The 25127-nt window shown below is 40.2% G+C and overlaps 1 protein-coding gene and 1 pseudogene across 3 annotated transcripts in view; both read right to left on the reverse strand.

Annotated features, from left to right (window-relative positions):
• Positions 1-23638, reverse strand: part of LOC146449179 (uncharacterized) — a 43613-nt pseudogene extending 19975 nt beyond the window's left edge. The window contains exons 1-7 of the transcript XR_014860717.1: positions 23469-23638; positions 22727-23085; positions 19136-19300; positions 17727-17837; positions 17517-17641; positions 16600-16696; positions 15778-15996 (exon numbers count right to left, since the gene is read on the reverse strand). The product of XR_014860717.1 is annotated as an uncharacterized LOC146449179 (transcript). The remainder of the gene's footprint in view (positions 1-15777; positions 15997-16599; positions 16697-17516; positions 17642-17726; positions 17838-19135; positions 19301-22726; positions 23086-23468) is intronic.
• LOC146449180 (uncharacterized) lies at positions 8019-14945 on the reverse strand. Of its 2 annotated transcripts, XM_085101938.1 has the most exons (9): positions 14484-14945; positions 14309-14383; positions 14144-14215; positions 13962-14027; positions 13706-13762; positions 13484-13537; positions 13347-13388; positions 9062-12985; positions 8019-8966 (listed from the first exon to the last, which is right to left on the reverse strand). In XM_085101938.1, the coding sequence occupies exons 1-9, from the start codon at positions 14640-14642 to the stop codon at positions 8217-8219; spliced, it is 5199 nt and encodes a 1732-aa protein (XP_084958064.1). In that variant the 5' UTR covers positions 14643-14945; the 3' UTR covers positions 8019-8216. The 2 variants fall into 2 exon arrangements, with proteins under 2 accessions (XP_084958064.1, XP_084958065.1); XM_085101939.1 differs by lacking the exons at positions 13962-14027; positions 14144-14215; positions 14309-14383; positions 14484-14945 and having other exon boundaries at positions 13702-13743.
• Positions 23639-25127: the final 1489 nt, after the last annotated feature.

Genomic DNA, 25127 nt, shown 5'->3' on the forward strand with positions numbered 1-25127 from the left:
ATTAATATTCCTAAGCGTCGAGTCCATGACGTCATCTATTGTTATAACCTAGGGAAAAAATGCGTTCCTCCATACTAATCAAGTGTCGAGGTTTACTAATGAGCGTCACTCTTGCACAAAGGAAACAATAGACATGCCCAGGCTTGCCCGCTCTATTCCCACCCTGATTGGATAGTCAAGACTCTATTGTTAGAGTTAATAAAAACAGCGCAAAATTTGAAAGCGTTATCATTCAACTAGAGTAAAGATTATTTTATCGCTGCTATATTTCGCAAGGATGGTTCCAAACGTTCAAGTCGAATCGACCCCTAAACCTCTCCTGACAGTAGACGAAGTGGAACAAATTCAAAGGCAGAAGGTAGCAAGTCTTGTTGGTCATGTGTTCCAGCTAACGTATGCCGCCTTGCTAGACGCAATGATTCAAGAAGAAAAAATAAATCGCTGTAACGGTTGCGCTATTCACCACCCAAGTCAAAGACAGCACTCCTGCCTGATGATGGATAGCGAAGATGCTTGGTTTTATTTCCGAGATGATGTGGTCGAAAACATTGATCTGAATCTCGTCCTAAAAACCGCCGAGAGTGTATGCAGTGCGCTTGGTTTTAAGCTGGGAAAGTCGTGGGAAACATACGTGACCGAGCTGCCCAAGTTCCCTTGGACCAGCATCTATCTTACTTCGTTGGAACTCGAAGGATTCGGTGAAATCGTTCAACCGAAACAGCTGCAGGATCGCATTCTGTATGCCATTTACTACGGTCCCAGTGGATTGAAATGGAAAGATTGCAGTGGTATGGAAATGGACAGCCAAGTTGAAGCACAATGCCCTGAAACCATTGTCAGAAAACAAGAAGAACCAATGAACATTGATTTCGTAATTAACGAAATGCAAAACAAGCTGTTTGTTTAAAACAATAAAGTGTGTTTATGAATTGCTTTTAAGTCAGTGTGTGCTTGACTCTATTGTAGTTAACATGACTCTAGAGGGTTCTTCGCTTCGAATCCAATTTGATCGCTACCGTTTATTAGCAAAACATATAAATATTCTTCCAAGTGAAATAGGTTTACTTAGAGAGGAATTTTGTAATCTACCGGGCTCTATGCTTAATAAGTTAAAGGCTCTCCATTCAGAAGTCTTTTCCGACGTTAATTGGGGAAGGTTGCTTATGTTTTTAAGTTTTACGGAACAAGTGGGTTTGACCGAGGAAGAATGGGAACGACTGTTTGATTTTCTCCTTCCCATTCTTATCCAGATAGAAGAGAATAACTATATAAGTGAACCTCGCTATAGGAACAGTCATTAGAGGTTCAACCTTCGCAGTAGTCACTAGTAATGGGTTGCTGGTCATCTTCACCCTCTCTGGTATTAGAGCGCATTTTCAACCGTATTCGTTGCGTATTGGCCTGTTGCGGGGGTCAAGTGATTGTTCAAAACTCCGAGTTTTGCGATGGAGAAAACACTGGCCAGCGTATATCTCGACCCAAGTCAACCCGCAAGTTTCGGTGGTTTAGATGCTGTGTACCGAGCGGTAAAGGAAAAAGGAAAGAATAAGATTTCTCGGAAACAAGTTCAAGATTGGTTGAGTCAGCAAGATGTTTACACGCTTCATAAACCTGCGCGAAGACACTACAAGAGAAGTCGCGTCATTGTTCCAGGTATTGATGCACAATTTCAAGCAGATCTGGTCGATGTTCAAAATTTAAGCAGATACAACAAGGGATATAAATACCTACTGACGTGTATAGACATCTTTAGCAAGTACGCTTGGGTGGTGCCTTTAAAGACAAAACAAGGCCAAGAACTAGTCAAAGCTTTTCAGATGATTTTATCTACTGGTCGTAAGCCAAACAAGCTTCAAACGGATCAGGGTACTGAATTTCTAAACCGGCTGTTTCAAAACTTTCTTCGCGAGAAGAACATTGACTTTTTTACTGTCAATTCTGGGCTAAAAGCGTCAGTGGTGGAGCGTTTCAACCGTACATTTAAGAACAAGATGTACAAGTACTTCACAGCTAAAAACACTCTTACTTACATCGATGTGTTACCTAAGTTGGTAAAGTCTTACAATAACACCTACCATCGTAGCATCAAGATGAAACCTAGTCAGGTGACTAAAGCCAATGAAGCAAAAGTGTGGGATACTTTGTACGGCAATGATGTTGACAAGCGTGTGCGATTTAAACTTCAAGTGGGAGATCGCGTTAGGATCAGCAAAGTGAAGCGAATGTTTGAAAAGTCTTACCTCCCTAATTTTACAGAGGAGATTTTTACGGTCTACAAACGAATGGTGCGGCAAGTACCCGTTTATAAACTAAAAGACGACGCAGGTGAAATCTTGGATGGAACATTTTACGAAAAGGAATTACAAAAAGTCCTTAAGAACGATGATGTCTACCGAGTTGAAAAAGTTTTGCGTAAGCGAAAACGCAAAGGAATGATAGAATACTTTGTGAAATGGAAAGGGTACCCAGACAAGTTTAACAGCTGGGTTAATGAAAGTGATATCTCGAAATTGTAATGTAAAGGCTTTTTGTTTGATGAATAAAAGAAAAACTGAAAATGTATGTTTGGTTGTTGCGTGATCTCTTTTAAATTAAGAATACCCCAAGTAGAAAATTCATTTCAACCCAAGACACGATGGAGGGAACACAGTTTTATCTCCATCTTCCTAGCAATAGTAGTCTCGATAAATTTCCAAAGAATACCTTATCCGAGTATAGAGTAGGTTTGTCTCAAACCATCATTTTATCGGGTGACTGGGAAGTGGCTTTAACCGACATTCATTATCCACACAGCTGGAATAACGTTCAAGGCGATTTCCGGAATAGATTTTATCTCCGAAATCCAAAACTACATGGTTTGTGGGAGGTACTAATGATTCCATCGGGACATTATTCGTCTATCACCGGTGTTATAGCTAAGATGAACGAAGTGGTCGGTCAGGATGAACGCTTCAAAGACGATGTGCGATTTTCCGTCGATACTTTGAATGAAAAGTGACCGTTTACTTACAAAACGGCGCCGAAATATATTTTTCTGACATCGGGCATATGCTCGGGTTTTCTTCCAATACTCCAATTTCAAGCACTTCCATCGCCGAGAGAGAAGCCGATTTGGAACAAGGGTTTCACGATCTTTATGTTTACAGTGATATTGTTCAAGCACAACTCGTCGGAGATGCACTGGTACCTTTGCTTCGAATTGTCCCAGTGCAAGGTAATGACGGTCAACGCGTCAGTAGGTCGTTTGAGCGACCGCACTACTTACCTGTCAGCAGAAGAGAGTTTGAAACGATCGAAGTCAATATAAAGCGCGACACAGGAGAATCGGTGCCATTTGAGCTTGGGAAAGTGTTGCTTACACTTCATTTTCGTCAGAGCAGAACAGCGAACTTTTAAACGCGATGAAGAAACTTTACTCTCCAAATCATAAATTGTACGAAGAATACTATATAAACCAAGCTAAGCAAAAAGGAGGAAATCTACCGGCTTTTCATGGATCCAGATTTCAGCAAGGATATGGCTTAGGTTCCATATTCAAAGGGCTGTTTCGCTGGGCAATGCCTCATTTACAACAAGGTGCTAAAATGCTCGGCAAAAAGGCATTACAAACAGGAGTCCAAGTGGCTCAAGATGTTCTGAATGGAGATCATGTGAAAACCGCAGTCAGCAAACGGGCAAAACAAGCTCTCGGTGACATGACTTCCCAGAATTCATCGCAGTCAGGGAGGGGTCGGAAAGCTACAAAAAGGAAAGCGCCAAGAACAAAAATCAGTTCACCTCCAGGCAAGAGAGCGAAAACATCTCCGCAGCAAAAGAAGAAACCCGAAGAGAAGTATTCACTCTTAAAGTAAAATGGCCTTTGTTCACCACGAGTCAAAAGAGTGTACTAAATCAGAACTGGATTTGTTTAGCATCCCTTCAACACAAACGTCTATCAGCAAAGGTCAATGGATTGAGTATCACCCTCTCAGCAACATCACCGACACTGGTCCTATCGAATTTAACGTATCCGGAAGCGGAGAAGAATATCTGGATTTGGCACGAACACAACTGTATGTGAAGGCTAAGATCACCAAACCAAACGGTGCCAATTTGGATCCAAACACAGAAGTAGGACCTGTGAACCTCTTTTTGCATTCCCTGTTTTCTCAAGTGGACGTATCCCTAAACGAACGACTGATCTCCCCCTCCACCAACACTTACCCATACCGCGCTATGCTTGAAACGCTGCTGAGTTATGGAGAAGAAGCCAAGACAAGTCAATTGTCAATGTCATTGTTTTACAAAGATACCCCAGGCAAGATGGATTCCGTAAATCCAGTGGCTGACGATGCTGATGCAAACCTAGGGTTGAAAGCTCGCTATGCTTTTACAAAGAGCAGCAACACGGTGGATATGATGGGTCCCATACACAGCGATCTTTTCTTCCAAGAACGGTTATTACTGAATGGAGTTAATCTAAGAATCAGGCTCAACAGAACCAAGAATGCTTTCTGTCTGGTTTCGTCTGCTGTTAATCCTCAGTTTAAGGTGATTATTACACAGGCCATCCTATATGTAAGGAAAGTGAAGGTAGCACCCGCCATCAGTCTAGGACATGCGGCCGCATTGAAACAAGCAACCGCCAAGTATCCGATTCGTCGAATTGAGTGCAAAGTCCTATCTATTCCTAGAGGGTTCCCTACTTTCACCCCGGATAACATCTTTTTGGGTCAAATTCCTAAACGTATAGTGTTGGGATTAGTGGATACAGAAGCTTACAACGGGAGTTACGCTACCAATCCCTTCGACTTCAAGCACCACAACTTAACCCAAGTAGGAGTGTACGTTGATGGCGAGCAAATCCCTCGTAAACCTCTGTTTCTGACATTTGACGAGGCTGGTGGTCAGAATTTCATAGCCGGCTTTCAGAGCCTTTTCTCCGGTATTGGAAAGCTTTCCCAGGATACAGGCAATCAGGTGACAAGAAGCGATTACGGTCAGGGCTACACCTTATTTGCATTTGATTTGACACCAGATCACTGTCCGGGAGAACATTTTGAGCTTATAAAACAAGGTAACCTGCGAGTAGAACTTCATTTTGCTCAGCCGCTCGCCAATACAGTAAACCTCATCATCTACGCGGAATTTCAAAACGTGATTGAAATCGACGCAAACCGAAACGTTCTGTACGATTACACAAACTAGCTAACATGGACACCGTTCAGCTGACGCTCATTTTGAGAAAAGATAAATATACCAGAGGTGTGTTTCAAGGAGTCTACCCTTCAGACAAACTACCGACCAGTGTTTCATCTTACCCAGCCCTGTTCATTGCCAATGTAGATACCAGTGACAAGCCTGGATCGCACTGGATTGCATTTTATTTCACCAAGGACCGAGAGGGAGAATATTTTGACTCTTACGGATTGCTTCCAAGCAGTTATTCAAGAAGATTTACAAACTTTTTGGACAATAATTCTAACAGCTGGATTTTTAATACTGTGATATTGCAAAGCGTAAACTCGAAAGTTTGCGGTCATTACTGTTTGTATTTTGCCTTATTTCGCTCTAGACATGTTAACATGAGCACGATTGTACATCGTTTTTCAAGTAATAAAAATCGAAATGATTTTCTTGTAAAACGGTTCATTGAGAAACATTTCCCTCTAAGTCGTCCGAAATATCGCACTGATGTAAAGAAACAAAGAGCAATAGCACAACGCAATAAACACACCATGTAATTTCTTTTCAACGTATTTTATTGAGTGATCAAAATAAAGATTACAATTTGAAAGATAAAATTCAAGTGTTCTTTTTTTATTGTCTATAGTCGCAACCAGCGCACAGCCTGGGGGCGCGGACTCTCAACTCTTCGCCTTTTCTTTATCGTGGGAGATACCGTCACAGGTGGGGTAGGCAGCCAACGGGAAGGACTCTCAGGGGTCTCTTCTCTCACTCTTGCCTTAAACTCTCGAATAGCACTCTGCCTCTGGGGATTACGCACTAGATTTTCTGGTACATTCATTCGCGCCAGTCCCCTCGCAAACACCGACCACCCTACTGGTGAGAATCCTTTACGGTGACGCAGCATATCGTTGACTAAATCCACCACGTGAGAGCCGTTTTTTATCGGTTTGTTTTCGTACAACAATTCGCCTTTATCGTTCCAGTCCAACACATCTCGATTTTCTTTAATTTTGTCCAACAATTGACGCGCTCCGTTCTTGTAAATTTTGGGTACACTTTTCATCACTTCTTGTTCCACGGCTGTTGTAATCTGAGATTTTTCAGGGGAAGGTATCTCTACCTGTTTCTCACTTTCCTCTGGTTTGGGGGTTTCTGTGGGTTTGACGGTTGTCAGCTTGACGTGAAGAGGTTGCCCTTTTCGCTGATCATAATAAGTCAAATAGCGCTGCAACACTTGATTATAAAGCTTCGCCTTTGCTTCATCATCTAATTCCTTGCTAGATAAAATATCGCTCATTTCATTGTCTAAGGTTCTCAGAGTTTGTGTCAAGGGTGGTGTTAAAATCTGCTGCCGTTGTTGTAATCGTTCCAGTGTATTCTCAGGCACGAGAACCATACGCCGAGTATGATTCATTTTAGGTAAGGATTGAACTCAGTACACGAAGCACGGGCGGTAACAATACACTGAAAAAATTTCCTCCGTGTTGAACCAAAAGTTTCTTTTTCTTATGGAGCGGTGTACTTTTTTCGGCTAAAGCGATCAGAGATTTCTTGTGAGTTAAAAGCTTTTTCTTGGTTGGTTTACTGACAGGCACTGTTCCTTTGAGAACGTTAAAAACACACTCACAAATGGTTCTCACTAAAGCGTCGTCGGCTGCTTTCAAAATGGCTTTACGTTGAACTGGAGTACACTTTACCAGGAGCTTCAGAAAGTCGTGGTTCTTTCTCAGTCGCTGGGCCATGCTCAACTGAAGAAATTTCATGTGGTTCACTCCTTTTATCCCTTTCTGACATAGGCGCATTGCGTCTCCCCAGGGAAGATGTTACTGCGCAACCGGAAGTCGCTTGGTGTTTCCGGTTTAAGATCACATAATAAATAACAATAAGGCCGTTTCGTTGCGTCTTGAAACGCCTCTTGCATGTGTTTGACATGGCCAGGAAACATTTGCTTCGCCAAATGATTGACTTGACTGCTATCTCTCGGAGACTTGAACAGTACCAAGTAATGACAATTCAAACTCATATCTCTCAGCTCTTTTCCACGGTGAAAAATGTTTTGCAAAATAAAGATAACACTGAGGTTTCGATGATGACAGCCTTTAGTAAACAAACTGGTTATTCTCTGGTCGTTACTCAATTCGTGCATCAAATCGTCAATAACCACTAAATTCCGAATAGAGGGATTAATCATGGATTCTAAATTATCAGATACTCCTTCCACGAACGTAATGTTTGCAATAGTTTTAAGCATTTCATCATAAGCGGGCTGCCAAATGCCATAACACCAGATGATATTTTCAGGAGCACCTTCAATCATGTCTTCGCCCGATTCTAGTAAACGTTTAACAAACTGACTTTTTCCACAACAAGTCGGTCCTGCAACAAGCGCGGGGAAAGGATGTTTCCATCTCGGGTCCATGATCACAACTGATTAACTGATTTGTGCGTACTCTCATTTATAGAAAAAATTGTTTTGGGTTCACCCTCTTTGTCACACACACGAATCGCATTGGTATTTTGTAATTTTGCAAATTGAAGCCAATATTTTCGTTCTATTTCCGATAACTCGTGGACTTGAGTTAAATGATTTGCTAATCGAACTAAAAATTTAGAATGACATCCCGGTATGGGGCAATGTTTACATTTTAGTTTCTTCATGCTGACAGGACGAATGTTAGATACCAACTGAGTAAAACTATTTGCGACACGAAATTTATTGTTGATTTTCAAGGGCAGATCGGGCAGAAAGGGCAGAAAGGGCATCTTTTTAGCCCTGTGTTTTTTCCCCTGGGCGCGCGTGGAGATCTCGCGTGTAAGTCGTGCGCGTCGAGTCAGGAAACAAGCCACGATTAAATTCAACCAATGATTTATTTACAAACTAATTTCCTATGTACAAACATCCGTGAAACGCTACGCAAAAATACTATTTACAACTAGAGGCGATCTTATATAAATATTTCGGAAAACTATTTTGAGAGTAATATAAATTCAAACTTGAGAAAACGAAAATTATTTACAAAATCAATTTTTTTTACAAACTTGAAAACTTAAATATCGAGTGGAGTAGTGCTAACTCCATCTGCGAGAATTTTACGTTTCGGGTAAAAATACGAAAATGCATCTCTGACCTGGGTATAAGTGTACATAGTATTATTTACCACACGAAAACCTCGATTCACCCCAGCACTATTTTGTTTTGTAAGTAAGACATTAAGGTATTTATCTTTGTTAATGTCATTACATTTCTTATTGACACCCTTACAACTAAACTTATCTTTGGCCCCAAAACAGTAGTAGGTTTTGGAACATAAACCCACGATTCCTTGTCCCTCCCACTCAACTTTAAAAAGACCTGGCTTTCTCTTATCATAGGCCTTATGCTCCGCAGTGTCGGTACGGGGAAACCAGTTACATTTATCAGCTTCGAACTCTGCTTTCAATCCTGGTTTGATCAAAGACTCTACGCTATCCCCTGAAATGGCAATATACGCTGAATCCGTATCCATTTCACACATTTGGAAATCTGCACGATCGAGATACTTGTCTAAAAAATCATAATAAAATTGTAACATGCGTAACTTGGCATATTGATAAACGAAAAAACCGACTTGAATGGGTAGATTTAACTTAATTGTCTTCTTACAGGACTCTACTTCATAAGTATCTTCAGTGATGTTTTCTAGTTTACGAAAAAGGTGGGTGTTCACTTTTCGGCTGGCCTCAGCGTCACTGCAATACTCCACGTTTCTGTGTTTCAGTTGGTTGGTGATCGTCTTACCATAGCCTGAATTCCCAACCTGAGAGATAAACAAAGATATAAGTTTTTCCTATACGTGAAAATGTATATTGTTCCCACCCCTTTATGAATGAAAGAATGAAACAAAAAACTTACCAATTTCATCGTATCTGCAATGATGGCCTTCCTAGGATCGGCATCCCCAGCTCTCCTCGCGTCTGACACCGCATCCCCAAACGGTTTAAAGCAGGGCTCAGGGGTGAATTCAACCACTTGGTAGACTTTCGTGACCTCTAAACCATGTTCCAGATACCACTTGAGGAGGGGTGTGGCCAGCAGGATCTTTTCTCCTTTCATGCTCCCAATCAAACTGCGACGGGGTTGAGCCATGATGTTGTGCTCCTCGGCGTACGCTTTCATAAATTCACCAATATCATCGCGGCTGATTTCTGTGTTCTTGAAGATCGGGCACATTTCACTAAACTTTTCCTTTAAGTGATCTGGTACACGAATATCTACTTCCACGCACCCGAACAAACGCTCATTTCGCACCTCGCTCAATATTCGCTCGGGACTCATGATCTTGACTTGGTCCAAGGTTCTTCTCACTTCGGTGGCAATGAATCGCCGTAGTTCTCGGTTGGTTCTCTTCATTTCTCTCCACTGACATTCATACATTTCCACCACGTTGTACCCTTTGCTGCGTATATACTCCGTGTTGGCTCTCGTTTCTTCTCTGATCTCAGCCATAGGTTTCTTGCGTTTCTCGTTAAACTCTTTTCCGCGGTTGAGAGCGCAGTCATGACCGTGCCAATAACACCCCTGAAACTGGTACACAGTTTGTGACTCAACATTGAAACCGTCGACGGGAAGTTTACGATCCCCAATGCGCTTCTCTGTATTGTTTAACTGATGTCGGATGTGAATTCCCTCTTTGTGCGCCACCCATTCCAACCATTCAATAGCCATGCGTACAGAACTTTTCGGTTTGAACTCATTGTCCGCCAGGCGTCTCGTATAACTTCCCGTGGGCATATCTTGCATGAGCGCCCAGAGGTACAAAGCGTTCGCGTCATACCCCACGATCTTCTCACACAGCTTAGCAGCCTCGCCTTCCTCTGCTTCTCTGATCTTTGTTTTGTCGGCTTCATGATATCGGTGGAAAATAATACTTGGGCCACCTGTGTTGTTGTCTTTGATCAGATGGTAGAGATCACTGTTCGCTTGATCGAAGAGACTGAAGTAAGTTTGAGGTGAAAGATAAGAGAAGAGGTACTTGAGGGTTAAACCAGGGACAGAAATGCCATCTTTAAACATATCGATCTTTCTCTCCTGCCAGAACTGACTCATTTTCTCTGCAGCCTCGAGGAAAGGAACGACATCCAAATTATTGTACCAGATCAAGAACTCTTGAAAGGTGGACATTTCATTGTCTTCCCATACTTGCTGGCAGTACTCATATTCTTCTTCTGTAATGTTTTGGTTCTTCAGACTTGAGTAGAAAGCTTCATGGGGAGGTAGTGATGTTTCTTCTAGCTTGTCCAGTCCATCGACCCACTCGTACGGGAAGAAACCTTTAGTTTGCTCGCACTCGTACGCTTTCAGGAACTGATCATAGCTAAAGCCCGGCGCGACATAGTTCGAAATGTCCAGAAATTTTAAGGAGTTTGTCTTGAGACACATATGGTTGCTGTTTCTTTTGACAGTGAACTTGATGGGTTGAGACTCAATGAGGTAGGGAAATACAAATTCTTTCACAGCGTTGAGATCGTACTTGCCAGAGTTGAAGCCTAGCACGGGCAGTTCTTGTAAGTATGCGTTCAGTTTTTCAGCTAGCTCTGTTAAGACTTTGTTGTCGCTAGTCTGCTCTTGACCAAACAACACATCTTCGTACTGGGCTAGCTCATCTCGCTGTTGTCTCCTCTCTTGTCTCCTCTCAGTATCCAACTCAACGTTCAGTCTTCTGTAAAAGGAAGGGTCGTTTTCTGTTACCTCATCATTGAGAAACGCGCGATCTTCCTCATTCTCCGGTTCGATTTCTTCCTCGTCGTCATCGTCATCACTTGCCATCAAATCGATATCTCTTTCGTTGTCACTTAATTCTTCATCATTATCTTCCCCTTCTTCACTTTCAGCTTGCTGACTACCCTCCTGGATATCAACAAGTATTTGCGCTAATCGGTCTTCTGTTGAGTCATCGCGGTTAGGTACTTGCTTCAGTGCTTCAAACACAGGTGCAAACTGTTCACGGAGAATAGAAGAACTTTTCAGGCTTATCTTGGTGAGGTACTGCATAAATTCTGTAATAAACACGTTTGGATCACCGCTAGTCACGAAACATTTCGGTGCTTGGTAACCAGGCACATTACTGCACACACTCACACTGAGGGGAACATGGGCCGATTGCCAGTTCAATTTTTCTGTGTTCTTCAGTTCTTGCGCTTTTTCCTTGTCAAAAAAGCACTCAAAATCAAACGTGGCGCGGTAAGGAAAATAGCGGGCTTCTTCTGGGACAAGAATTCCTTCGTCTTCGAGCTCCTCAAAGATGGTTTTGGGTACATGGTACGCTCCGCCAGGATACTTGAGGTGGACTTTACCGTCACAGGTTTTCTCATGACGCTGACATTTCCACATATCTTTCCAGTACTTGCCACATCTTGAACAGCAGAAGGACTTTGAGTACCGGGCGAGATCTTTAATATACGAGAAATGGTTCTCATAGAGGTTGAGGTACAGAGTACAAGCGTAATGACGGTGAGAGCGGCGAACCAATGTGGCGGTGATGTCGGACTTGTCTTCAGTTTCTTCCTGTTCTTCACCGTGGGTCTGTGTGGGGGCGAGACTGTATACTTGAATGTTCACCTCGTATACTTTCTCTAACTGGTCTAGTTCAGACAACTTCACCCCATGGAACTTTTTCTTTGAGAGGCCAGCGTCTCGGTACTGTTGGTAATAGTGTTTCGTATCCCGCTCCAAATTCTTGGTGTGACAGCCATTATGAAGTGCTAGGCAGCGGAAAAAACACAGATTGTCTTCGTAGGGTTTGCCCGACTGTGCATTGGTTTCTAGCGCGTCAATTCCTCGGTTTTCGGTGATATAACCGGGAAGATATTTTCCTCGTCCGATGGGATGATCGCGGATTTTCGTGATGAACCAAGTGATGTTTGTCACAAGATCCACGACCCATTTACTGTTAGGTCGCTGCTGGCGTATCCACTCCAAGTAATCGATTTCCGCTATCTGCTGATATAGGCGATCTAAATCGTCTGGACTTGAAATCAGGAACGGCTGCTCCAACACTAAGTTGTTATTGGCAGACGGGTGGTGATACTGGAGAGCGCCAGTTTCTGTATTACGGAGGATAAAACCAAAAGCGAAATTCACTTTAAAGACGGTCGTCTGATCTGCAAAGATGCGGTTCAGCTGTTCGCGGAGGCTTGAAGGACTGATCGTCGACAAGCGAAAATTATACCAGTCTTGTAAACGGTTTTGGCGGCTAAATCGGGTCCGGATTTGCGGCCAGTGCTGTCGGTACATTTGGGCGACGTTTTCCTCACTACTAGGAACAAGGTTTGAAGGAATCAGCGGTGGATCTTCTTGCCAGCTAGTCCCAACAGCAGCAGCAGCAGCAGTTGACGCTTGAGGAGTGGATTGAGGAGTGGTTGATGGTTCTGAAGCGGTACTTGCTTGGTCCGACCTCTTAGATTTTTTCGTGGCTGGTGCATCTGTGGTTTTAGATGCGGAACGTTTACGGGTTGTAGCGGTGGTGGTGGGTTGTTGATGCGCGGTGCGAATATGAGCATTGTAAGGTGCGAGGTTGTGGAAGGTTTCGCTGCAGGTGTTACAGGTGAACGTGCGTTCGGCGGCGCGCTTGTCGTGGGCTTTCAGGTGGCGATTGAGGTGCGACTTTTGGGTGAAGCGCTTGTAGCAGCGCGGACACTCGTGGGGTTTCTCACCAGTGTGAATTAGTTTGTGTTTCTTCAGATCCTTTGGGCGAGTGAAGGTCTTGCCACAAGTCTCACAGCGATGTTCCTTGCGGGGTTTCTTTGCCGGTGGCTGTCCATCACCGGTTTGAATACCCTACAATTAGTTGTTTTCTAGTCTTAGCAAAGCTTAACTATCCTCACGATTATTATATAAACGTCACTTGAGTGGAAAACTGTCACTGAGTGCGAAAAGCAGCTTTGTTTTTGTTTATCGCTAACAATAATCAAGGAAGAATTACTAGTGTTTCTACTTTTTTAGGATATAGACTAGCTTGTTCAACTAAGCTGTAAAACTCAAACTTTGTTTTGATTTTCAAGTTTTGATTGTGCGATCAACCGCAAAAGAGAATTCAACGAGTGATCAGTGAATAGGAGTTGTTCTTTTAATCAGCTGATATAAAATCGACTTTACGATCTCAGAAAACGTTTGTAGTATAAGAAAATAGGTCACTCACGGTTTCCATAGAGTTCTCCATCGGAATGTCTTCGAAATTCCACTGAAAATAAGTACAGAAATAGACATAAGTTGGTTGAACAAATTGGAATGTGTTTGATGCGTGAAACGATTGAATCATGAAATCTCAAAACTTACCTCGTTAAATAAATTATCCACAGTCTCCGGTGATAACTGCGAATTATGATTACTCTAAAACGAAAGAAAACAGTTGACGTTAACGAAATTGCAAAACAAATAGCACCAAATAAATTGAGTCGCACTAGCTATTGTTAAGAACACCTGAAGCGTTTAAGGCACTGTTCTTTAAAAGACTACAATAATTTACTCGTAAGATAAAGCAAATTAAACACGACTTACATTTTCCTGTGCCAAGCGTTCTGTTTCCTCAACACTTTGGAGTTGGCTGTCCGTAAACTGTAAAGCAAAATATAATTTAATTACAACCCAGTTTCTTCACACATCGCTTTTATTTCATTGTGTCTGTAAACGAAGTTAACAAGGGCTTCATGCAAATGTAAGTCAAAGTAACCCGCATAATTAAAATTGCTTAACAGTGCGTAAAACAGTCTGTTATCGTGCTAGAAAAAAGTTTGTAAAAAAAAAAAAAACTTACCGAATCGAGGAAGTCAAATTCATTTTCCACACTGTCAATTTCAGGCAGTGCCTCGTTGTTTGATGCCTGCATTGAAAGATAAAGTTGTGTTTAAAAGAGAGAACTAAAACACTTGTTGGACATTCAAAACTTCATCCAACGGTTTATAAATCAATTACATAAAACGCTTTAACAATACTTACAGGTGTTTCGCGCTGAGAATATTCGGCCAACATTTCGTCAAATGCGCTGATAGTTTCCTCATTGGATTCGGTCTACGGCGAGTAAGAGAAAGTTATAAAGATTAGTAAGTTAGGGTCAGTGAAAAGTATTAACACAAAACACATACTAATACTCATTGAACTTACCGTATCAGCTGCTACGCGATTTTGAAAGCAAGTGGACGCATGAATCGACTCCTCTGACTCGTGGTTCTCACCAAGCTATTAAAATGAAATGAAACATCAAAGATTAGAGAAGAAACAGTATTGTAATGGATTGAATCAATGAAGGCAATAACGACCAATGCAATATAAAACTTACTTCGATATCTTGGAGTGTCAATTCTGTCAATCGCGCAAACGCCAACGGAACAAAATTCTCTGGGATTTGGACGGCTTCAGTCAACATCTCCCAGTCGCGGACAGTTAAACAAGCGCTCAAGGCAGCTTGAAGATCAACAACGTTTGTGAAAAAAGCCATTTTCAACGGTACTGACGTTTTAAAAATCGAAAAAAAGTTTTCCCAGCAAAGCGATTGCAAGAGTGACGCTACCAAGAGAAAGCGCGCTTTTATTCAAACTGGCCATACAAATCTTAAGACCCAATCAGGGTGGGAATAGAGCGGGCAAGCCTGGGCATGTCTATTGTTTCCTTTGTGCAAGAGTGACGCTCATTAGTAAACCTCGACACTTCATTAGTATGGAGGAACGCATTTTTTCCCTAGGTTATAACAATAGATGACGTCATGAACTCGACGCTTAGGAATATTAATTAAGGGGATCCAAGGGGATCCAAGGGGATCCAAGGGGATCCACTAACCAGGTTAATTTCCAACATAACCTACTACTGACTGGAAATAACAAAAAATGAAGTGTGAGACATAAAAGGATGTAATTGCGAGTTGCCATGTAAACACAAGTGGAACTTTGAAAAGCTTCATTGGAGGAAAAAAAATGCCTTTTTTTACTTTAAATTAAAAGAAAAAGTAATTTACCAAGATTTATAATGTTTTGCCAAACGCGTGCTTTGTACGCATGTCCACAATGAACTCTTCAGATCCGGCCTTTACGCCTGTTTTCTATTTTGTTTGTTTGTATGTTTTCTATTTTTTTTTTGTTTGTTTTTTTCGCCATGACGCCCTTCTTTGCGTCTTAATTCCGATCCAGCCAAATCGTTAAATTTAGTTTCTGAATTTATAGAGAATAGGCCATTTTACAGTTATGTGCGGCGGTGACCTTGTTTTGATACAAACCTCATTGCTTTCATATGTAGATCATGGATCATGCTGTTCTTTTGCTTACTAGTTTGCGTTTACATATGAATTCTTAAGTTTCTGGTAGTTTGAATATTTTAGCCATTAATTTAATTTGGACTTAATTCAAGACAGCCTTTAGAGGAAATCCAGAGCTGTGAATCTGTCGAAGTATAACATCTTTCCTCTCAATCATGAAACACGTTTTCGTAATATTAGTGCCCCGATCTGCATCTCTTAAAAGAGTATAATGCTGCAGACATTGTTACAATTGCCTATTGTTGGTTTGTATAATGTTCATGCCGGAAGTTTTCAGAAACGTATTTAGAATTCAACCTATATGTAACTAATCAACTAATCATACCTTCACAGCTGCCAGGATGTTGTACTGTAAAATTCAGTTGCAGCAAACACACCTCCTGTTCAAACAGGCACTTGTTGTCATAAGTCGTGCCATTTGAGGAGCAGATTGGTTCTTGAAATGAGGGACAGTTCTCAACACTGACACACCGCGCATCGGAAGGCCCAAAAGCCTTACAAAGACAGTGGTAATCGCACGTGACGTCTAAACATGGATCCAAGTCTAGAAATATGTGCAAAGGAAGGAATGTTAGTCTTCGAGTACGTAAAACATCCGGTTGAAGGCAATAGGAGAGCTTGTAGACTTGAAATTGAGTTCAGGTAGGATGAGTATATCTGGCTTGGTATTATGGCAGTTATCAAAACCGGAAACGCTCAAAGGAAAAATACATTCTTCTCGATCCCCTCTGAGTCAACATGGAGACGTGTGCAAGCGTATTAGTATTAGCGTCATATCTGCCATGAATGTACCTGGAATGGTAGACAAGAGGGATTGGGAAAAATATTTCAATATATGACATTCCCAGGGTATCATGATCTGACCTAGAAGCCAGGCTATCCGCTGTCAATCACAAAGTACTTTCCCACCACTTTCTCCAGAAGACAACTAACCTATTTGGGTACACGGGCGTGGGTCGGACAACTGGTAGTATATCATTCGTGAATAGATATTTGTATCGTTTGAAAAAAAGAAAACGTCAATGAGATTTTGTCGAAAGACTTAGTCCTTATTTTTAGGTAAAGAAGAATCCAGAGAATCAATTGTCGGCATGGACAATATACATAAAATGTTGCTTGGTCTTTAGTAACAACTGATTTTTCGTACCTCCAATAACCACGTAATCAACTTGGATGACGTCTTTATTGTTGACATCATTGTTATAGTGTTTCACGCAAATTTCTGTTTCCATTGTGGATGTGTGCTAAAATTGAACAGAATTGTTTCATTTTTGGGGTTAGAGATAGCAGTGATATAAATTGTAATGAGCTTTTTTTGTGCTATTCAGAAACCGCCATATTTTGGGACTTTTCCCATACAATTAACTTGCATTTAACAAAATTTAAATATCCCTGGTATTTGATTTCTCCGTAGCAATCATAACATAAGGATTTATAGGCTGATGGGGCAGGTATCCCACTCGCGCTGACTTTGCACGTTTATCACTGTCCATTGCGGGCTTCAAAGGTACTATATGGTACTTGGTACTATATATCTTCCAACTCTCTTAGTTATGTGGCTGATCGAGATGGAGCTAAAAGACTTCGGTCTTGGCAGCCTACGTCAATGCTAGAGTTGCATCTTTTTTTTTTCCACTTTAAAGTTCACATTTTTATATATTGGTTGAGTTCTTTGCTTTTTGAGACCATTTTGATTGATTTTCAAGCCTGCCGACCAAAACCTGCTTGCTAAGAGATCCAAGGAAGACCTTGTTCGAAAATTGGTTTTACAATAAGGGAAAATTCCATCTCCCGTTCTAGGCAGGAGAAGCCGAAAATTTGTGGATGAGCTATATTTTTCGAACATACTTCAAACCCAGACCCTATACTACTTGAGTAAGTTAAGTGTCTAGTAAGGGTGGATCTCTTCTCATAGTGTCACAACATCTAGCATAAAACAACAACAACATCCAGTGTTGTGATAAAATTTGAAGCAAGTAGAAATTAGATAAATGAACTTGTTTTTATTCTCAGGAGATAATGTAAAACTTTGCTTACTTAACATAGCAAAGTTAAAGAAAGTACCTCAACCCAGCTGGCAATTGCGTCACATCCAGATCCAGCAGACAGAGACGCGAATTGTTATAACTGCGTTTAGGCGTCACCACTACCACGGGAGGAACAAAGAATGGATCTGTAAAGTTGATTTTCTATAAGAGAAATAAATAAATAAATATGCGTAAACGTATAGGACTATGATGAAAGTTAGTAATTTTGCTTATTTACTTTCCTTACCTGACAGAAAGCATAGTTATCTCTGTGAGATGGTGAGGTAATGTTTGCAAACAACAGACTGTTCGTCAGGGTAAAATTGTCCAGATTGAGGTTAGTAAATGCACACCAGTTCTGCAAGAAAGCAAAATAAATGAATGCTCAAGTCAACCTTTTCTTTAATCAAATATAACCCTCTTATTTCAGTTTTTAAGATCTTTTGGGTATTTGACTAGACTGTCTGACAGGCTACTACTCCAGTTTAGACATGCTACATTGGTGTTTCTTTTCAGCTCTGCTGTTGTTTGTACTTTCCTATTCCCCTTTTACCTTTCTCCTCTTAGCCTACGCCTTTTTTATCTGGATTAATGCATTAATTCCAAAACTGTCTCTTAATTTATGTTTTCAAAATGGGACAATGGACTGAAATGGCCTGGGATTTAAGCCATTAATCTTAAGTGCCGCCTTTCTGGATTCACTATCTCATTTGGATTTTTCAGGTTTTCCAGCACATCATCAATACATCCAAGAATTGACCTAACAATAAATAAAACCATGGGCTATAGTAAACATGGGTTTCGACTAAATAAAGATAACATTTTATCTCAAATAAAGTTGAATTACTCACAATAAAGTATTCTTTTGTCTTTACTGGTCTTCTCTCCTCATTATTTCTTTTAGAATAGTCCTAACAACGCGCCATTACGATTCAGAACTACATCGCAAGCATTCGTTGAGTCTTGGTAACCGAGCGTCCAAATCAAATCTAAGGCGCGGGTGCTAAGCGCGCGAGTGTTAACTCATAAGGGTTAACGCTTGCGCGCTTAGCGCCCGCGCCTGGGATTGGAGTACGACGCGCGGTTACCAAGACTTAACGAACGCTTGCAGGATATTTTTGAATTAAACGCAGGGTTTTAGAGCTATTCTACTTGACATAAATGGAGAGCAACGATCAGAAAATACAAAAGACTGCTTCACTATGAGTAATTCAACTTTATTTGAGATAAAATGTAATCTTTATTTAGTCGAAACCCTGTTTCCTATAGCCCTTGATAAAGCTAACAAAATGTAAAAGGAGAAAAGTTCCATAAACGCAATGTTTCATAATCAAAGCACAAAGACATTTTAGAGGAAGAAGCCACATCGTTGTCAAAATCGTTCTTCGATTTATTTCTAAGAGAATCACTTCGCAATAAAGGTTTTAAAACCAAAGTGTCCTTAGATTAATTTAAAGAAAAGTCACAAAGTGTGCTTATTGCTACGTTCACTCCAATAGGCACGAATGTCAAAGTTAAGTTCGGACACTTTCTATTCCCGTCCAACTCACCCTTGAAAAGGGCGAGTTTATTTCTTTATAAGATAAAGAATTACGCTACAGAAGACAAAGGCAATAACTTAAAAAACAATAATAATAATAAAAAGTAATTACTCACAATTTTTATGTTTTGGTGTAGCCCATCAAAAAGCTTGGTTTCGCGGACACAAAGATTGAAACTGTCCACGCTCGGATGTTGGATCCACAGCGCCATGGCATCCTGGGGTCTTTTGGCTAACTTGTGAGAAGGGGTTACTAGAACAGTTGGTGGAGTCATAAAACGCTAAAAAATCAAATAGAAAACAAGATGAAATTAAAAATAATCTAACAGTACTTGGTATCACCATTTAACAATATATAAGTTCAAAAAGTAACTCACTCACTCTCTAACTCACTAACTCACTCACTCACTCACTCACACACTCACTCACTCACTCCCTCACTCACTCACTCACTCACTCACTCACCCACCCACTCACTCACTCACTCACTCACCCACCCACTCACTCACTCACTCACTCACTCACTCACCCACCCACTCACTCACTCACTCACTCACTCACTCACTCACTCACTCACTCACTCACTCAATAACATTAGAAATGAACTGCACTCTCTCGTTTCAACATGCTATGTTTTTTTCAAAAACCTAAATGATGAGGATAAGATACGGTATTAACTTACCTTAGAAAATAAAACCACTTCAAACATAGTAGGTAAATACACCTATTTAATGTTTCAGAAGAAAAAAGACATCCTAAATTCAAAATATAATTAAATATAAAAATTTTATACCAAAATGAGGACAATGGAGCCATAACATATCTTTGATAGACAGACAAACATACTTAGGGATATATAAATGACTTGATCTGGTCGTTATATCTCACGCATTCGTATTAGTAAAAAAGTTTACAAAGTTCTTATTAATCCTCAACTTCAACTTTCAAGTTTATTTGGTGCTTGCATAAATATACATGTGCAATTTATCGGCGCCACAGGTAACAAAGCTAATCTAGGCGAGCCAGTATGACAAAAAGAAAGAATGACTTTTACTGCTAAGTATGAAGGCAGACTGAGCTATAATATCAAAGATACAAGAATAAGGAAAGGTTTTTGAGAGGGCTAATAACAACAATAATATAACGGTCGTCCTCTAATTCCGATACGACCACAATTACAATTAAGAATAAACTTTTTTATGCTCTTGTGAAACTTATACTATTATATGAATGCGAAGCAAAAGCACTGTTGAACAAGTCCATAATGAGTTCTGCAAAGCGACAATAAATACACCATGGTACACATAAAACATATCCTGTAGGGCAGAACTTGGACGGAACCCCTTAACTATAGACATAAAGGCTTCAACTTTTAGTTACTGACAAAGCCTACTACATAAAACAAACAATCCTCTCTTAAATAAAGCTTCTTGTTACGCAAGATTTTTTGATGTATTAAATAGTGATACTTAATACGAATGCCCACCACAAGCAATTTAGTGAAGCGACAAAATATCAAGAAGTAAATATACCAAACACGAGGAAGAGTGTTTCATCAGATATCCAAACACTGAGAAGTAGCTTGAAAAAACGAGGCGCAGCCGAGTTTTTTTAAACGACTTCGATGTGTTTAGATATCTGATGAAACACACTTTCGAGTGTTTGATATGGCTTCTCAAATGATCAATAATTCTTGGAGAAATTCAAGGCTAAAGTTGGCAAAATGTTATGGTAATTAGGATCACATATCCAAACCACGGTCACGGTAGTGATTTTCTTTGTTTTCTCTTGATGAACTATTAATGAGTTTGAGAATACTCGTTCCTTCCTTAAGACGCAACTAAGAAAAAAACTATTTTCAAAATTGTCCAAAGACTCGCAGTAACAGTTCTGAAGACTCTAGATAAAAATTTACGGACAGAAAATTAAAAACGACTACCAACTAGAAGACTGTCTCAAGATCATCAGAAGCCCAGCACACAGAATAAGTATTACGAAATTGCGACTAAGGGTTCATTCATTGAGTATACAAACTGGGAAATAAGAAAATAAAGGGGCATTAACCTCGGTAGAAAAAAGAACCTGCTTAACATGCAAATTTCATAGAGGACAAACGGCTTTCTTGTTGTGTTTCCAAGAGCATGATAAAATTAGACATGAACTCCATTCTCTCATTTCCAAAAATAACCCTGTTATCGCCAACTTAAGTGATGAAGACAAATTAGTTACCCTAGACAAGGAAAATACTAAAACAGTAGCTAAATATACTAGTTTAATGTTCCAGAAGAGTAAAAAGCATGTAAATAATAAATTGTTTCACTGTTTTCATATCAATTATTCTATCTTGTAATCTGCTTGTTTTAGTTAAGTCGTTATTCTAGTTAACATCGAAACCTTTATTGTAACTAGACCAATATCTCTCTTTAGAGAGTAAGACGCAATGAAGATACCTTATCACTATCACCATCGCTCACTCACTCACCAACTCTCTCTGTCTGTCTCTCTCTCTCTCTCTCTCTCTCTCTCTCTCTCTCTCTCTCTCTCTCTCTCTCTCTCTCTCTCTCTCTCTCTCTCTCTCTCTCTCTCTCTCTCTCTCTCTCTCTCTCTCTCTCTCTCTCTCTCTCTCTCTCTCTCTCTCTCTCTCTCTCTCTCTCTCTCTCTCTCTCTCTCTCTCTCTCTCTCTCTCACTCACTCACTCTCTCAAACATTTGCCATCTCACCTCCCACTCACCTACCCACCCACCCACTCAGCAACTCACTCACGCACGCATTATTCACTCAATCACTCACTCACTCACTCACTCACTCACTCACCCACTGACTCACTCATTCACCCATCCACCCACTCACCAACTCACTCAGTCACAAACTCACTCACTCACAGACTCACTCAAACCCTCAATCACACACTCACTCAATCACTCATTGACACATTCACCCACTCACCAACTGACTCACGCACGCACGCATTATTCACTTACTCAGTCACCCACTAATCCAATCAACCACTCACGCACCCACCTAACCACTCACTCGCTCATTCATTCACTCACTCAATCACTCACTCACTCACTCACTCACTCACTCACTCACTCACTCACTCACTCACTCACTCACTCACTCAAAACCCTAACGTTTCATTGATTTTGTGCCAGCATTGTCTGAAAAGTAGATTAGTAGCTCATGAACTTTTGGACCTCTGTCTGGGTGCTTATGGTTTAGAACAGTGAGAAAAACCAAAAACTATGATTTAGAACTTCTTGCATGAACCCCTCGATAAAACAACTGGAATTGTTAACTAAGTTGATACCGAGCCTAAGCTTCTTTAATTTTTTAAGCATCAGTTAAACAAAATATCGATAACTGAGAGGACAAATAAATTTGATTAAAAAAGTCTTGACTGCTCACTTTGAAATTGACGTCCTGTAAGCGAGAAATTATTTTGGAAAATAAGGTTGGAAATACTGTCCGTCAAACTTTTGGCAAGGAAAGGTAATTGTCTTAATTGACCGACGGTTTCTTTTTCTAAAACTTCTTAAGTTAAAAACTGAAGCGAAAGGCCGTTACTTTTAAGAACCTCTTTTAAAATTTGAACTCTGATTACAAATGAAGCTAGCAGGAAGAGGTCTTTCTACTTTTTTTTTTTTTTTTTTTGCTAAACGAAATTTCATGAAATAAATACTAACATAAATACTAATTATGCTAACCTGTGGGAAGTCAATCCTTTTGCATTGTGTCCCAGTAGTCCAAGAATCCAAGTCGGCAGTTCCTGTTTGAGCCCCAGAAGGAACGGATTGGACAGCAATCCAATTCACCTCTGCTGTTCCATTAGAACCTTCACCGTATTCAGAAACACAAGTGGTGAATTGATTTTGATCTTCTGATTCAACCCAAATAGCTGCACCGTTACCACGAGTTAGGCTTCTTTCCACCGAATGACCAAATGAGGCAAACACTTTCACTTTCTTTCCGCCATTGAAAGGTGGAGAAAACGATATTTTCTTGCAAGCGAACAGTCCTGGACTGGATGTTGCTACGTTTTCTTTTCCGGCCTTAAAACTGGCGGCTATGAAAGGAGACAATAGACAAATACTGACTAGGACTGAAGACTTTTTTGTCGTCAGTAAATTAATCCACAAAACTATTTTGCTTGACTGTATAGTCCATCCATGAGCACTCAACCAAGAATTGCTGTTCAAATTAACTCAAAACGCCAAGAAAGCTATGCAGGTGACTTTTAATTTTAAAAAGTGCAATATTTGCTTTCAAAAAAGGTTTAAAGACCTGAAACTATCTTTGAAAATACTATTTTATCTGTTAAATTCCACAGCGATCTACTTCCGCCCCACCCTCGAATCTTTGTTACTCTTTTAGCTTTAATTAAGAGACAAAATTACGAAAAATACCAGGAAAATGTTAAAATTAAAGCAAATCGATTTTTTAAGTTACCTTCGTTGCCTCGGGTTAGCAGCACAACTGTAAATAACACAAAGCACAGGTGCAGGGGGAGATGGCGCTTGTCAGACATCTTGCCTCAGCTGAAGAAAAACCTTTGTGCGGCAATGTTAAATGCAACACGTTTTCGTGATCATCATATTTATCTGGCTCCATTTAAAGTGTTTTTCTAATAGAAATCCTTTATGTATCGGTTAAGATGTATCCCTTACACGTCAGATTTAAAAGGCTCCTTTCAGTTTAATATATTTTTTTTAATGCCTCTTTAACCCCCAGACATTCACGGGGGATGACGTATTTCCCCACCTTCCCCTCCAACATCGGAATTATTGGTTCATTTTTATTTTTATTTTTCATTATTTAATTTTATTATTTGAAGGAAATTATTAACTGCACTTAGCTTACCGAAATTCCAGCAATTAATCATTTTAGAACAATCATCCTTTGGCCAAAAATTATTGTTTTGCAATTTATTTACATAATAGTTAAGTTATTACTTTCAGTGGAAATAAATAAACCGTAAAGGAAACTATAATTTAATAAAAGAAAAGAATGGAATTAGATAAATCATTTTTGGGGAGAATGACTTTCGGCTAGAGGAATTATATAGCTAGATGGAAAATAAATACATGGCCCAACAGTGAACAACTGCTAAGCATAACTTAAATCGAACGAACATCTGGACATCCACTCTGGGCGTTCATATCCAATGAAAGTCATTGTGTGAAATTTCTAATGATTCATGTTAGATGAGACTGAGGGCTTTATATGTTTTGTAATATTGCAACCGTATATTAGAATACTTATCGATAAGTATTAAAAGCCAAATAATTCACTTTTGTTCATTGAAAGACTTCCTATTCTTCCGGCATTTTTAAAAATCAGAATCAGAGATCTCCAATTTTTCCTAGATTAACCCCCTTCCCCTCCCATCCCTCTTCTCTATTGTGATAAAAAGCGTCCATGCTTTCGCAAGATTGCGTGCTGGTCCAAGTGTTAAGCCGTTTAATCTGTAATTTGTTGACTTTTTGTGGTCGTTTGTTCTTTGTCATTTGATTAATTGCAATTTTTTGTGCTTAAAATAGGTGAAAGTAGAGTATGGTTGTGTCCTCTCTGTGGAACATTGTTCTATTATTATGACGCTTAATCTAACCTTCTCCCATATGTTACACCTACCAACCAGTAAGAAATTGTATTTGCGAGCGATCGTCGCTAGGGTTTTTTTGTTTGGCACGGAAAAAAACGGTTCCTTGGTTATCCGAACCCCCTTGAAGGACGAAATCAGTTTTGATTAAACGTAACTGTGAGTGTGAGAAAACTTGATCGGCAAGTGACAACTTTGACCTGTATTTTTCAAAGAAAAAGTAAAAGGGTTATGTAAGTGGATATTAAAAGAAAGTAGACGCTCTTTTAGAAACTCCCTTATCTTATGTTTAAATTGAGGACAACTGCTTTTTTTCTGGAGTTGTGACCCGCCGATCAAGCTCCGCGCAATCGGTTGTGCAAAACACGTCACGTGGTACCCAATGGGACTTTGGCTATCAGACGATAACCGGTCGTCCGATTTGATAACAGTCGCCACAAAAGTTTCGACTATAAAAACATAGAAACAATTGGTAAACTAGTTAGCGTACTGGGTTATTGGCTGCAATC

The sequence above is a fragment of the Pavona decussata genome, unplaced genomic scaffold (assembly GCF_977016875.1).
Source record: "Pavona decussata unplaced genomic scaffold, jaPavDecu1.1 SCAFFOLD_609, whole genome shotgun sequence".
In the NCBI taxonomy this organism is placed as follows: Eukaryota; Metazoa; Cnidaria; class Anthozoa; order Scleractinia; family Agariciidae; genus Pavona; species Pavona decussata.

What these genes read in the sequence shown, in the direction of transcription:
- LOC146449180 (XM_085101938.1), bottom strand. Translation starts at nt 14,642, where the DNA reads ATGGCTTTTTTCACAAACGTTGTTGATCTTCAAGCTGCCTTGAGCGCT. An exon ending in ATCGCGTAGCAGCTGATACG is followed by an intron (nt 14,216 to 14,308) that starts GTAAGTTCAATG and finishes TACTCGCCGTAG; the next exon opens with ACCGAATCCAATGAGGAAAC. An exon ending in TTGCAGATACGATGAAATTG is followed by an intron (nt 8,967 to 9,061) that starts GTAAGTTTTTTG and finishes TTTATCTCTCAG; the next exon opens with GTTGGGAATTCAGGCTATGG.